Source organism: Limulus polyphemus, unplaced genomic scaffold, assembly GCF_000517525.1.
Source record: "Limulus polyphemus unplaced genomic scaffold, Limulus_polyphemus-2.1.2 Scaffold3939, whole genome shotgun sequence".
Classification (NCBI taxonomy): domain Eukaryota; kingdom Metazoa; phylum Arthropoda; class Merostomata; order Xiphosura; family Limulidae; genus Limulus; species Limulus polyphemus.
Window position 1 is genome coordinate 6,047 of NW_013669549.1, and position 13,016 is coordinate 19,062.

At 33.4% G+C, this 13,016-nt stretch overlaps 1 protein-coding gene across 1 annotated transcript in view; it reads right to left on the reverse strand.

The window, feature by feature from the left end:
* LOC111088521 (laminin subunit gamma-1-like) overlaps positions 1-9,168 on the reverse strand; it is a gene marked incomplete at its 3' end in the record, with an annotated part of 13,969 nt that extends 4,801 nt beyond the window's left edge. Inside the window, exons 1-3 of the mRNA XM_022398939.1 lie at positions 8,869-9,168; positions 7,687-7,815; positions 4,282-4,584 (exon numbers count right to left, since the gene is read on the reverse strand). Of these exons, the coding sequence (XP_022254647.1) occupies positions 4,282-4,468 (187 nt within the window). The remainder of the gene's footprint in view (positions 1-4,281; positions 4,585-7,686; positions 7,816-8,868) is intronic.
* Positions 9,169-13,016: the final 3,848 nt, after the last annotated feature.

Below are 13,016 nucleotides of genomic sequence, written 5' to 3' on the forward strand. Positions count from 1 at the left end.
GTTTAATATCTTATAGTTCTGTTGAATATCTTATAGTTCTATTTAGTTCTGTTGAATATCTTATAGTTCTATTTAGCTCTATTCAATATTTTATAGTTCTATTTAATATCTTATAGTTCTGTTTAATGTCTTATAGTTTTATTTAGCTCCATTCAATATTTTATAGTTCTATTTAATGTCTTATAGTTCTATTTAGTTCTATTCAATATTTTATAGTTCTGTTTAATATCTTTTGTAAGGGTGGAGGTTGGGAGTTTCATTAGTAGAAATATTAGGGTGGCTTTATTTCAAATCATTTCTACTTTAAGAAATTTAAGGGTAACTGCCTTCCCACAACTGGTTATAGACAGTGAAAGGCAGTAGAACCTGAGACGTTGTGGCTGTAAGCACTCAGCTTCGTACCCTTATTTGGCTTATGATTTTTTAAAATAATTTTCCACGACGGTTGACTAGATTGACATCGGCGTTTGGATGTTGTCTGATAGATGGGATATCCCCAACGCATTTGGGTGCTATTACCACAAACATAATCCGTTATGACAATAAGTTGACAACCAGGACCGATAACGGTATTGCAATATTTAATTCATTACTGTTTAATAGCTGATTTAATCGGCTATTAACAATTAATGCAATTAATAGTCTGTAAGCAATTTATTCATTTATATAAGTATAGATATACACACAATCGTAATGGATAAAGAAGGGATGGTAAACTTTTTCTTCTGAGAGCCACTTTGAACTAATTCTCTTCTCTTAGGGGGCGTTACATTTTAAAACTTAACATATAATACCAGCAGATAATTGTCACTCATATACTGTGCAAGCTTGTAAATAATCATGACACTTACTTGTGTTTTTAATGAAGATTTGGCATACACTGTTCAAAAAGTAGATATATATATATATATATATCTTACAGTACTAGAGTGTGTGCTTCAATGTCATCTTTACAGCAACTAATTGATTCTTAGAGAATATTCCACACGGTTTATTTTTGACACAACTGGGGTAAGGCATAGTTTTTTTTAACAAATTAAGTTATATTATTTGTGTAAATGAAACAACTTTGGAATATGTTCCAAACTACAATGCTTATACTAACAAATCATCTGAGATAAACTGTTTAGGTTTCATTTTTTTTTATTTGCACAGCTTCAAACTTAGAACTGAATACATCTGTTTGAAGAACTTTGCCTAAAGTTTTTTGAAATTACCAGAACCTGTTAGGAATTTACTAAATCAATTATAACTGCATAGGAATTAACACGTTACACTTAAGAAATATATTTGAAATTATATACAAAAATGTACATTTACTGTTTTTATTTCCAAAGAAAAACCTTTTATTAGTCAAATTTTGGAGTGGTAGAGCCATTATAGAGCCAAAAATATTTTTATTCAAATTGTCAAGTCTTTTACTTCAGTTAAGAAAGTATTATAAAAATGTTTGTTATTTAAGAAAAAAAAAACAGCTGCAGAAAGTGATATTCGAATGATACTATAAACGTTTTTACCTAGTGTTCAGTTTACCGCATGTATTATTTGTCAAAATATATTTATATACAGAAATTCTACTCAAACAGATTTAATTCTAAGATAATATAGGTTCTCATGATAAAATATACCACTATTATAGAGTAAGCTCCAACATATTTATAAAATATAGTGTATAAACGCTAATTGTTTAAATACCAAACATTTTCGAATGCTATACAATATCTATTATAACATTTCAGATATCTTAATTGAGCAAATGGCTAAAAGAACGTTATTTGATGTTTGTTTTTAAACACTGAATTATACATGAATGAATAAGCAGGTAGTTTTGTATGTTATGTGCGAATTGAAACTAAAAGAATGATATTTTAAATTTTAGCCAGAAGTCCTAACCTATATTTTAGTCGATAAATACAAAAAACCAACAATATGTACGCGAGAGTTGATTAGCAAGGAAACACATAGAATTTTTCTGTCTTGTCACAATCTTAGCAACGGTATTAACTATAACAATAATATAGTCAAAGTACGTGGTGTTACACTTACTAAGTTTGTATTTTGTCACAAACCATCGGACCACCATCTTCTAGATGGCTCAGCAAAACTTCTGAGTGATTATAACGATAAGAATCGGATTTCGATACCTATGATGGGCAGAGCACAGATAGCCCATTGTGTGGCTTTCTGTTTAGCGAACAAAGAAAACGCACAGGGTTTGGTAAGGAATAAGAAAAAGTACTTATGAACTACTTTTTTATAATTCATTTAAGGTTTGGTTTGAACTTCGCGCAAAGCTACACGAGAGCTATCTGCGCTAGCCATCCCTAATTTAGCATTGAAAGACTAGAGGGAAGACAGCTAGTCATCATCACCCACAGTCAACTCTTGGGCAACTCTTTTGCCAACGAATAGTGTGATTGACCGTCGCATAATAATGCCTCCACGGCTGAAAGACGAGCATGTTTGGTGGAATAGGGATTCGAACCCGCGACCCTCAGATTACGAGTCGAACCTAACCTGGCCATGCCTAGCCACAGTTAATTTAAGATAAAAAAAAACACAACAAGTGGATTCTTAGCTATTCGAATTATGCTATCCAGTTTGTAAATCTTATAATCTGCTTATATTCTGTTGTTGTTTTTTTTAAATGTTTAATTATAAATAAATTTGGGATGCTATACCTTCTTGTTAAGCTTTTTGTTTTTTTCAACTTTGGCGAACTAAAATATTGCTCTTCGAATGTCCTAAATCTTAATTTTTCTCTCCATAGGTAAACTGGTAGAGTTCCTGATGAGTAATAAAATCGAATCGGGTATACGCGCGACCCACACTTGGTATTGCTGGCGCACAAAAATATAGCTAATAAAAAGGGTCTCATAGCTTAATTTACTCTAATCGTGCCTATAAGAATTTCAAGTGCCGCAGCTATTGACGATTCCCTCTTGTTTGAAAATGTCTGTGTATCAGTACTTTCGAAAGAGTACTATAGAACCGAGACAGTAATGTAACAAAAACAGTTTATACTTTAATTCCATCATGTAAGCAAGCCTACATCAATCTTGGGGTAAATAGCTTTGTTGGGTATTCTTTTTTTGATTCGTTACTTGAACCATACGCCTTGCTGCGATATCATTATAGTTTTGCAATATTTGAAAACCACGAAAACGTTTGTAATCACGTGATATGATATAAATATCTATGCTCTTTGGAATGTGTTATATTATAGTAAGAATACTAATATTACAAAAAATGTAAAACATCAACCCGAGGTCATTTCCGGAGGATAAAATACCGACAACACCTGTGTTATTAATTCTATCATTTAATACATCTTTCAGTAAAAGTCAGACATATTTTGCATTATTTAATGAATTATAAACAGATAGAACCTGTATTTTTAGTAAAAACTGAAAAAGAGAGAGAGAGAGAAAATATGGTAATAAAATGGAAGATAGCTATGTAATCTGAGATACTGAGGGTTTGTTTGTAATTAAGCACAAAGTTGCACAACGGGTTATTTGCGCTCTGTCCACCACGGATGTCGAAACTCGGTTTCTAGCGTTGTAAGTCCGCAGACATACCGCTGTCCCACAGGGGTGGGGCCGATACTAAGGGATTATTATAATTATTACGATAATTACGGAGACAGTATTAAATATTGTGTTTAACCCAGTATAAACAGCTTCTAAAATACCCCCCTCATTAACCAAGTAACCCCCCCAAAAAAAAGAAGATAAAAGCAGAGAGGAGTATGACTACTAACTGAGTTTAATAGTTTAGTTCTGCATGTATATCACCCAGGGATAGAAATCGTTAAACATTAATGAGGGTTAATCCTTTATTTTGTCTGTATAAACGGTTTATTAGTAAGAAACAATAAACATTCCTCATATATTTTATGAAAGCTTCATTAAATAAAACTCGGCCTTTCTTCCAGATTTTCAAAAGCATAAAATGAAGTACCTTTTTTTTTCTAGACTACATTTGACAGATTTAAGTTTCTAAAGTACACAACAATTTCAGTTTAACAAATAAAAATATATTTTCACATATATATTTACATAGAGCATTTAGTAAAATTTTGCAAATCATTTTAAAATTTTATTTCGCGGTACTTGAATTTGGGCTGTTAGGAATGATGTACAACAAAGAATGTTTAAAAAATATGCAGTTGTTTATGCTTTACTTCTATTACTCAATACATTTTCAGTATTATTTTAATATTTTACAGTCTAGGCTATTTGTATCCAACTTTAAAAAAAAATCAAGATAAAGACTTACCTTCTGGACTTAAGTTAGCCCTAATTTTTAAGGCTGTTAAATTTGAAAGAACGGTCAAGAATTTGTAGGTATCCAGTTGTGGTTTCCAGCCAAATACAGGTTGTTCATTTAATATAAACTTGAACCTCGTTTCACCAGTCTTGGGTAAAGTGTTATTCTGCTGTGTTAAGGAGACTGAAACCTTCATGTTTTCACCTTCAATAACTAAATCATGTGCAGATACTGTAAACCTCGGTTCTCTGGTCTTCAACGTGAAACTCAAAGCTTGGTTATAAGATGATCGCTGATCTCCAAGATATTGGTCTACGCAAAAATTTACAAATACTTACATTTTTAGCATAAAATGTTTTACAGCAAACTTTAAAACCAACAAATACACTTCTAAAGCATCATTCTAATACATTCTTATAGCAATTTAAGAATACTTCTACGCTCACGTTTCTGGATCTCAATGACGTTTCGGCTCATCTTCTCTCATTTCTAAGTTGAACTCTAAACCGTACAATGTACAATCACCGTCAAAACTGATTTATAATCTCCTTGAAGCCAAACCGGTCAATGTGAACAAACGACCAATAACAATTACCTTTAAAAGTCTGCTGTACTACAAAAATAAATAACAATAATTAAAATACCATTTTTATTAGGTGATATTTAAAATATAACGTTATCGTCCTTGTTCGCTATTCTTACATGGGTGCATTTAACAGTTTTGCTAGCTAGTACACAACCTAATAAGATGATTGATGAACAAATGATCGTACAATATGCACTATAGTACAGGTACAGTTTTGCGTGTTTTAAGGTCAACATAGTGCCTTATACAATAGAAATTTGATATAACAGTGAAAATGACTAATGACAATACGCAGCCCAAACTAAAAGAGCAGACAAAATTCGACCTTTTAGTCTATCTAATACACACGAAAGAAAGACTTCTAAAAAAAATTACCTATTCACTGACACGTTAAAAGTTTCTAATTCTGTTTAAAAGAGGCTGAGCGTGGCCTAGTGGTTAGCGCACTGGACTGTGGATCTGTGGATCTATTGTTTGTGTCCCGTCACCGCAAAAGAATAAATAACCGTACTTTGCACTTTGGGGCCGTGGATGTGTTTCAAGAGTAACAGTCAAATCCAGCCGTTCGATCGGAGTTGGTGGTGTGTGACGTTGACTACCTGCCTTTCCTCTAGTCTATCACTTCACAATTAGGTACAAAAACAATCTAAATGAAACAAATAATTGTTGTTTTCAAATAACCCAGATATATTTATATATATACCCTTAGATGAAGATCATATAAAAAATTGGCATTAAAGACCAATTCGATCACACAAGACCTTTATACGCGTACAAACCAACACAACCATTTTTTTTTAACTTGGTTGAATATTGAACCTTCATGTTACTGACTCATTTTTATATTGTTCACTATCGGTGTGGTATACTTATGCATCCCATTGATAAATTTTGTTTTTCTATTAAAACATCCATTTAAGGAATTGGGGAAGGGGCCAACTCACTTTTTTTCTATCTAAAATAATAGAAGACCACAGGAGTCATTAGAATAGTTATTTGCAATATTGATGGTATATCTATGTACATTCTTCTAGAAGACCACAGGAGTCATTAGAATAGTTATTTGCAATATTGATGGTATATCTATGTACATTCTTCTAGAAGAACACAGGAGTCATTAGAATAGTTATTTGCAATATTGATGGTATATCTATGTACATTCTTCTAGAAGACCACAGGAGTCATTAGAATAGTTATTTGCAATATTGATGGTATATCTATGTACATTCTTCTAGAAGACCACGGGACTCATTAGAATAGTTATTTGCAATATTGATGGTATATCTATGTACATTCTTCTAGAAGACCACAGGAGTCATTAGAAGAGTTATTTGTAATATTGATGGTATATCTATGTACATTCTTTATGCGATTCAAGGGTTAACAGAGACCAAGCAAGAATGTTATGGATCCACAAAGAATATTGTGAATAAGTAGTTTAGAAAATGTATTTAAAAACAGCGTCTCTGTTAATTTTAAATTAAGTTGTCATTCTAGCAAATTAAGTTGAATTATTAGTAATTAGGTTCATACGTGCGACTTCTTTTCGGCCAGCGTGGTCCACTAGTTAACGTGCCGGAGTATAGATCTGGGAGTCAAATGTTACCATAGATCTGGGAATCAAATGTTACCATAGGTCTGGGAGTCAAATGTTACCATAGGTCTGGGAGTCAAATGTTACCATAGGTCTGGGAATCAAATGTTACCATATGTCTGGGAGTAAAATGTTACCATAGGTCTAGGTGTCAAATGTTACCATAGGTCTGGGAGTCAAATGTTACCATAGGTATGGGAATCAAATGTTACCATAGGTCTGGGAGTCAATTGTTACCATAGGTCTGGGAGTCAATTGTTACCATAGGTCTGGGAATCAATTGTTACCATAGGTCTGGGAATCAAATGTTACCATATGTCTGGGAATCAAATGTTACCATAGACCAGGGAGTCAAATGTGACTATAGATCTGGGAGTCAAATATTACCATAGATCTGTGAGTCAAATGTTACCATAGGTCTGGGAGTCAAATGTTACCATAGGCCTGGGAGTCAAATGTTCGCGTCTCGTTTCCGCCAGAAAAAAAAAGAGAAAAGGTTACTCCGTTATAAAGGTGACGGTCAGACAATAAGATCCAATAAGTTGGCTGTAGGTCGTGTTGACTTGCTGCCTTCCGTCTAGTCTATCAGCTCAAAATTAGGGACGGTTAACTTGACTAGCTTTGCGCGAATATCCGAAAACAAAGAAAATTGCTTTTGATGGCAGTAAGTAGTGAGTCTGCTAAATTATATCTATCAGGAAACGTTGGTATACTTTCTTATATCTTTCACACTCTTTTGCTTGAAAGAGTGTGTGTGTGTGTGTGTTTTCTTATTGCGAAGTTACATTGGGCTATCTGCTGTGTCCACCGAGGGGAACTAATAACCCGTGATTTGAGTATTGTAAGTCCGAAGACTTACCGCTGTTCCTCCGGGGAACTTGCTTGAAAGAACGTAACTTCTAAATTGATGCTTGGCTTAGATTATTCAACAATAAACCCAACCGTCTATATTATTACTGGTTTGGTTTGTTTTCAATTTCGCGCAGCGCTACACGTGGGCTATCTGGACGAGCCGTCCTTACTTTAGCAGTGAGTATTGTTACTGATACATGTTCAAAAAAGCAGAAGTAATATTGAAGAATAGCATAAAAATAGTAATATTATGATATCATTATGATTCCATTAATTGCGTAATTTTGCAATATATGTGGGTGTGTGTATATTAAATGGGACTTTCATTAAAGAAGTATATTCAATTAAAAATAAGCAATAATAAATAGATCAGCTGTCTTACCAGAAGCAATGAAATATACAGTTTGGTTGAACGACGGAAGAGATGAAATATGAATACTTTGTTGAATAGGGTCATAGAGAAGAGGTACAGTGTCGCCTTTACTGGTCAGTGCTGTCCACTCCTCTTTATCTGGAGAAACAGGTGAAAAGTACATATAAGAACAGATTCCAGCAGATAAGTGTTATATTTTTGCTATTTGATGTATCTACAAGGTATTTAAAAGTATATTTCTCCACGTTTTGTTCGACTTTTTTAAATTTTTGTAGTAATAGTGAAGTTAGTGAAATATCAGCTTTAATCGGAAATCCTGAATACTTATGAAGAAAATAAGGTGTGTTTAATAGAATCTATTCGAGCAATTAAGAAGGATTTGACAACAGATTTAGATTCGTGAAGCATTTGTTATAAAAAATATGTTTAGTATATCCAATATATAGAAAGCTTTCTCTCTCTAGGACATCGGTAAGTCTACTGATTTACAACGCTAAAATGAGAGGTTGGATTCTCCTCGGTGGACATAGCAGATAGCCTGATGTGGCTTTACTAAAAACACACACACTCTCTCTGTGTTGTTGGTTATAACACTCATACTCTAGCTACTTATCGTATCGTATCTAATTTTGTATCTATGGTTTTCATTATGTCTGATAGACGGAATATCGAATGCTTTTTGGCGCTATGGCCGCAGATATTTTCACCATAAATTTTGTTTGTTTATGGTTAAGCACAAAGATATACAACATGGACTATCTATGTTGTGACTACCACGAGTATTGATACCCGTTTTTTTTAGTGGTGTGAGCCCTCAGACGTGTCGCTGAGCCACTAGGGGTTTCACTGCGAAATGATAAAATGTATAATTTTACACTGATTTCGTTACAGTTTTTCTGGCACGATTGTGGCGCGTACATGTATAATAAAAATAATGTATTTTTACATACGTAAATGTATTTAATGCACGAAAAAGTTACTACATTTTTAAAGTGATATCATTTTAAAAATCAAAAGTTGAACTAATGTTTACCGGAATAGTTTAAGTTTTCACAGGTAAAACATGTCAATGCTGACATCTCAGACAATTCTGTACGTCAATAAAAAATGCACGTTTAAAATGAAGTAATTTTTTATAGTAAATAATTAAAAATAAATCAACTCATCTACACTAGATGTAGTGTTCTACACCTTTTTTGAACGTGCTTATAATGACATGTTCCACGTAACCAAAGCACGTTGGCAAACAGACGAATGTCCATAACAAAAACACGACAGAGCATTGATCTCCTTTTCAGTTTGAACGGTCCCAGGCCTGCGTCTATACAGAATATAAAGCAATTAGAAGAAAGTAAACAATCACATCAGAAAACTGGAGAAACATATTCTGCTTTTACCTGTAATCAAAATAACAATAATAACAACTAAACTTTACATGAAGGCTAGTTGGCAAGGTATGTTCTTTCAGATAATACTATCCAAACAATAGTTATACAATACACAATGGTAATGTAGTAAAAGTAGAATAAACCTGCATCCATCTGGAACGAGCTCATACAACTCATTCTCACATGTGTCACACCTCAGACCTTCAACTCCTGGTTTACAAAAACATTGCCCATTTTCTTTGCAACGAGTATGTATTGAACCTAAAGTAAAGACATAAAGTATCAGCATAAAAAAAAATTACCATTTCAACATTTTGTCCTTCAATTTATTTAATAAAAGTATTTTTACAACGAATCATATATGTCTAAATATTACAATACTAATACTGAACATTGTTATAACATTCCTCCAGGTTCTAATGAAAAGTTCTTCTGTCAAAACTAAATGACATAAAATATTAATTGATACCCAGCGCAGATCTTAATGAACTTATCGACGGTAACGAAGCTGAGATATAACATCTTAACCTGTATAGATATAGGTTTTTAAGAATATATACCATTGTTGCTATTAAATTTCCTTTTAAATTATTCAACAGACACAATTTTTATGATACTGAAAAGAAATATGAATCCCAATCTATCATGATTATGATGAGTGAAAAACAACCAAAAAGCTATATAAACTTTACACATAGCCAACGTCAGAAGTCTGTTAATGTTTTTTTTTCAATTTGTCCTTGTACAGGACTACTGATCAGGAATGAATTTTCCCTTGTACAGGACTACTGATGAGGAAGTAATTAGCCCTTGTACAGGACTACTGATCAGGAAGAAATTTTCCCTTGTACAGGAGTACCGATCAGGAAGGAATTAGCCCTTGTACAGGACTAATGATGAGGAAGGAATTTGCCCTTGTACAGGACTACTGATCAGGAAGAAATTTTCCCTTGTACAGGACTACTGATCAGGAAGGAATTAGCCTTTGTACAGGACTACTGATGAGGAAGGAATTTGCCCTTGTACAGGACTACTAATGAGGAAGGAATTTTCCCTTGTACAGGACTACTGATGAGGAAGGAATTTGCCCTTGTACAGGACTACTGATGAGGAAGTAATTAGCCCTTGCACAGGACTACTGATGAGGAAGGAATTTGCTCTTGTACAGGACTACTAATGAGGAAGATTTAAAATCCACGGTTTTACTTCCTGAGTTTTCTTTAGATTATTAGCCCTAACATAGTTTAATGGAACTTCTAAGATGACCAGACCGGAAAAATGAAGGTCGCACCTACAGTAACATTAATAGATCGTATGATTTGTATTAGTAAACTTAAAGACGATGTTCCAATAAATTATCTTTTAGATAATATACCAATGAAGTGGTATGCAAAACTAGAACCTGATTTAGAAAACAACGCTAGCTTAGAAAACTCCAAAGTATGAAGCCCAGTCTATCATCTCATTCATCACTTGCCATTTAATTACACTGGTTTCCAATAATTCCCTTCCTCATTAGTAGACCTGTACAAGGACCAATTCCTTCCTCATCAGTAGTCCTGTACAAGGGCTAATTCCTTCCTCATCAGTAGTCCTGTACAATGGCTAATTACTTCCTCATCAGTAGTCCTGTACAAGGGAAAATTCCTCTTACTTACTCTGAGCTGGGTAGTGACACCTGGTGCTTTTGATTTTTAAAAATATGTTTTTCCATTTCATTGTTTTCATAACTTGAACTAGCTATCACAATAATTTAAAATGTACTAAAGATATTTCATTAAAAAATAAAGCAACTAACTACATCAATACAACAACAACAAGTCAATTTTATCTAGCTAATATTTACTTATATAAAAATAATATTTTACACGTAAATTGAAACATTTTCTTACATTTTAGATTGAAAAATCAAAGAGTGCACAAACTTTTCAAGCAGGAATATGGCAGCAGTTTTGTATGTCATATACAAATATAAAATATATTTTAATATCCATATAATAAAATTCATACTGCCTGCAGAATTGTAAGAATTTGTACTATTACAAATATTACGAACAGTTTTTATTACAACACGTTTTATCACAAAATCCAAATAATTCAAGAAATTTTAACCCTAAATTTAATAGTTAGATTTCCTCTTTGAAAAATGGCACCTTCTTTCAATACACATACAAAGTATATACCATGACGTTTCATTTATTACGCTTTCAAATATTTTAGTGGTTTTTTTATAAGATTTTATTTTCCATAAATATTTAGACTCCGTATTTGCTTATCATTGTTAGGCTTAAATACTGTTGTTCAGAAATAAAACTTAGTGACATTTTGTGATTTATACCCACCTTTTAAGTCACATAGACACGGAGTGCACTGACCATCTTTCATAAAGAAGTTGTCCTTGCATCGTTCACAGTGAGGTCCTTCGGTGTCACCTTGGCAGTTTTTACAGTGACCTCCTTGTCCCGTCTCTTTATACAAGTCCGGGTCAAAGTAACACGTCGATGATCTTCCATTACATTTACAAGCTGAAGAAATATGGAAAATTTAAACTATCGAAATTCTTTGAAGTGGTTAAACGGCATGATCAAAGATGAACATGAATTCAAATTCCATACAATCTGCCTCTGACGATGGCCATTCCCGCATATCATTATATCAAAATAAGTAAAAGTAATACTTGCACTGCTTAGACAGCGAGCCTTGTAATCATTATTTTAGCGAACAATTTTAATCAGAATTGTTTTTATTTAACGATCATTAGAAAATATGTTTTGGATTGAATTAGAAAATTCTAAAACATGTTAGCCATATTTGATATTTTTTTGTAAAATAAATCAGATGAAAGTTTCATAGCCGTTATAATAGCTTGTCTAGCTCAGTACAGAAATTTTTAGTAATTGTGTTATCACAGTCTTTACATAAGCAGCTGATATTGTTTCATAGTTACAATATTGTATGATTCTTGGTGCTCGTCTTTCATTCTGTGTTGTCTAAGTGGTTGATTATATTTTGTATTCAGTTTAGTTTAGTAGACTAGCAGCCGAAAACTTGTATTAAATGGATATATGAACCTAGAACAAAAAACTGATTATCGTCTATTCATTGAATGTGTTATTTACGTTATTGTACAGAAAAGTATATTTATAGAGATTTACGACTTTATGAAACAATAATAGAATATACAGAACAGTATATTTATAGATGTTTACGACTTTATGAAGCAATAATAAAATGTACAGATATAACTCGTAAAGTCTAACCCCCCAGTGGCACAGCGGTATGTCTGCGGACTTACAACGCTAGAAACCGGGTTTCGATACCCGTGAAGGGCAGAGCACAGATAGCCCTTGTGTAGCTTTGTGCATAATTAAAAACAAAACGTGAAGTCTATGAGTTTACTATTTGTTTTTGTGTCAAGTGTGAAGGTTTTATAGCCTTTAAGGCTTTTTTATTATTGCTTCATAAAGTTGTAAATCTCTATAAATATACTTTTCTGTATATTTTATAATTGCTTCAGCACTGGTAAATCTGATTTGCAACCGTATTTATGATGAGTTTTTAAGACATATTTAACTCAAACTTTGCTTGCAGTTTATTTAGGTTTCTGCCACATCTAGTATTGGTTATCGATGTTCAATGTTTGAAATACAAACGAGCTAAAAGTGTTTGTTTGTTTGTTTTTTAATTTCGCGCAAAGCTATACGAGGGCTATCTGCGCTAGCCGTTCCTAATTTAGCAGTGTAAGACTAGAGGGAAGGCAGCTAGTCATCACCACCCACCGCCAACTCTTGGGCTACTCTTTCCAAGCCGGGACCACTACGGATAGGAGTGACCAGAGTCCCACGTTAATATGTAACTAACGTTCCAAGCTGGGGCCACTACGGATAGGAGTGACCAGAGTCCCACGTTCATATGTAACTAACGTTCCAAGCCAGGACCACTACGTATAGG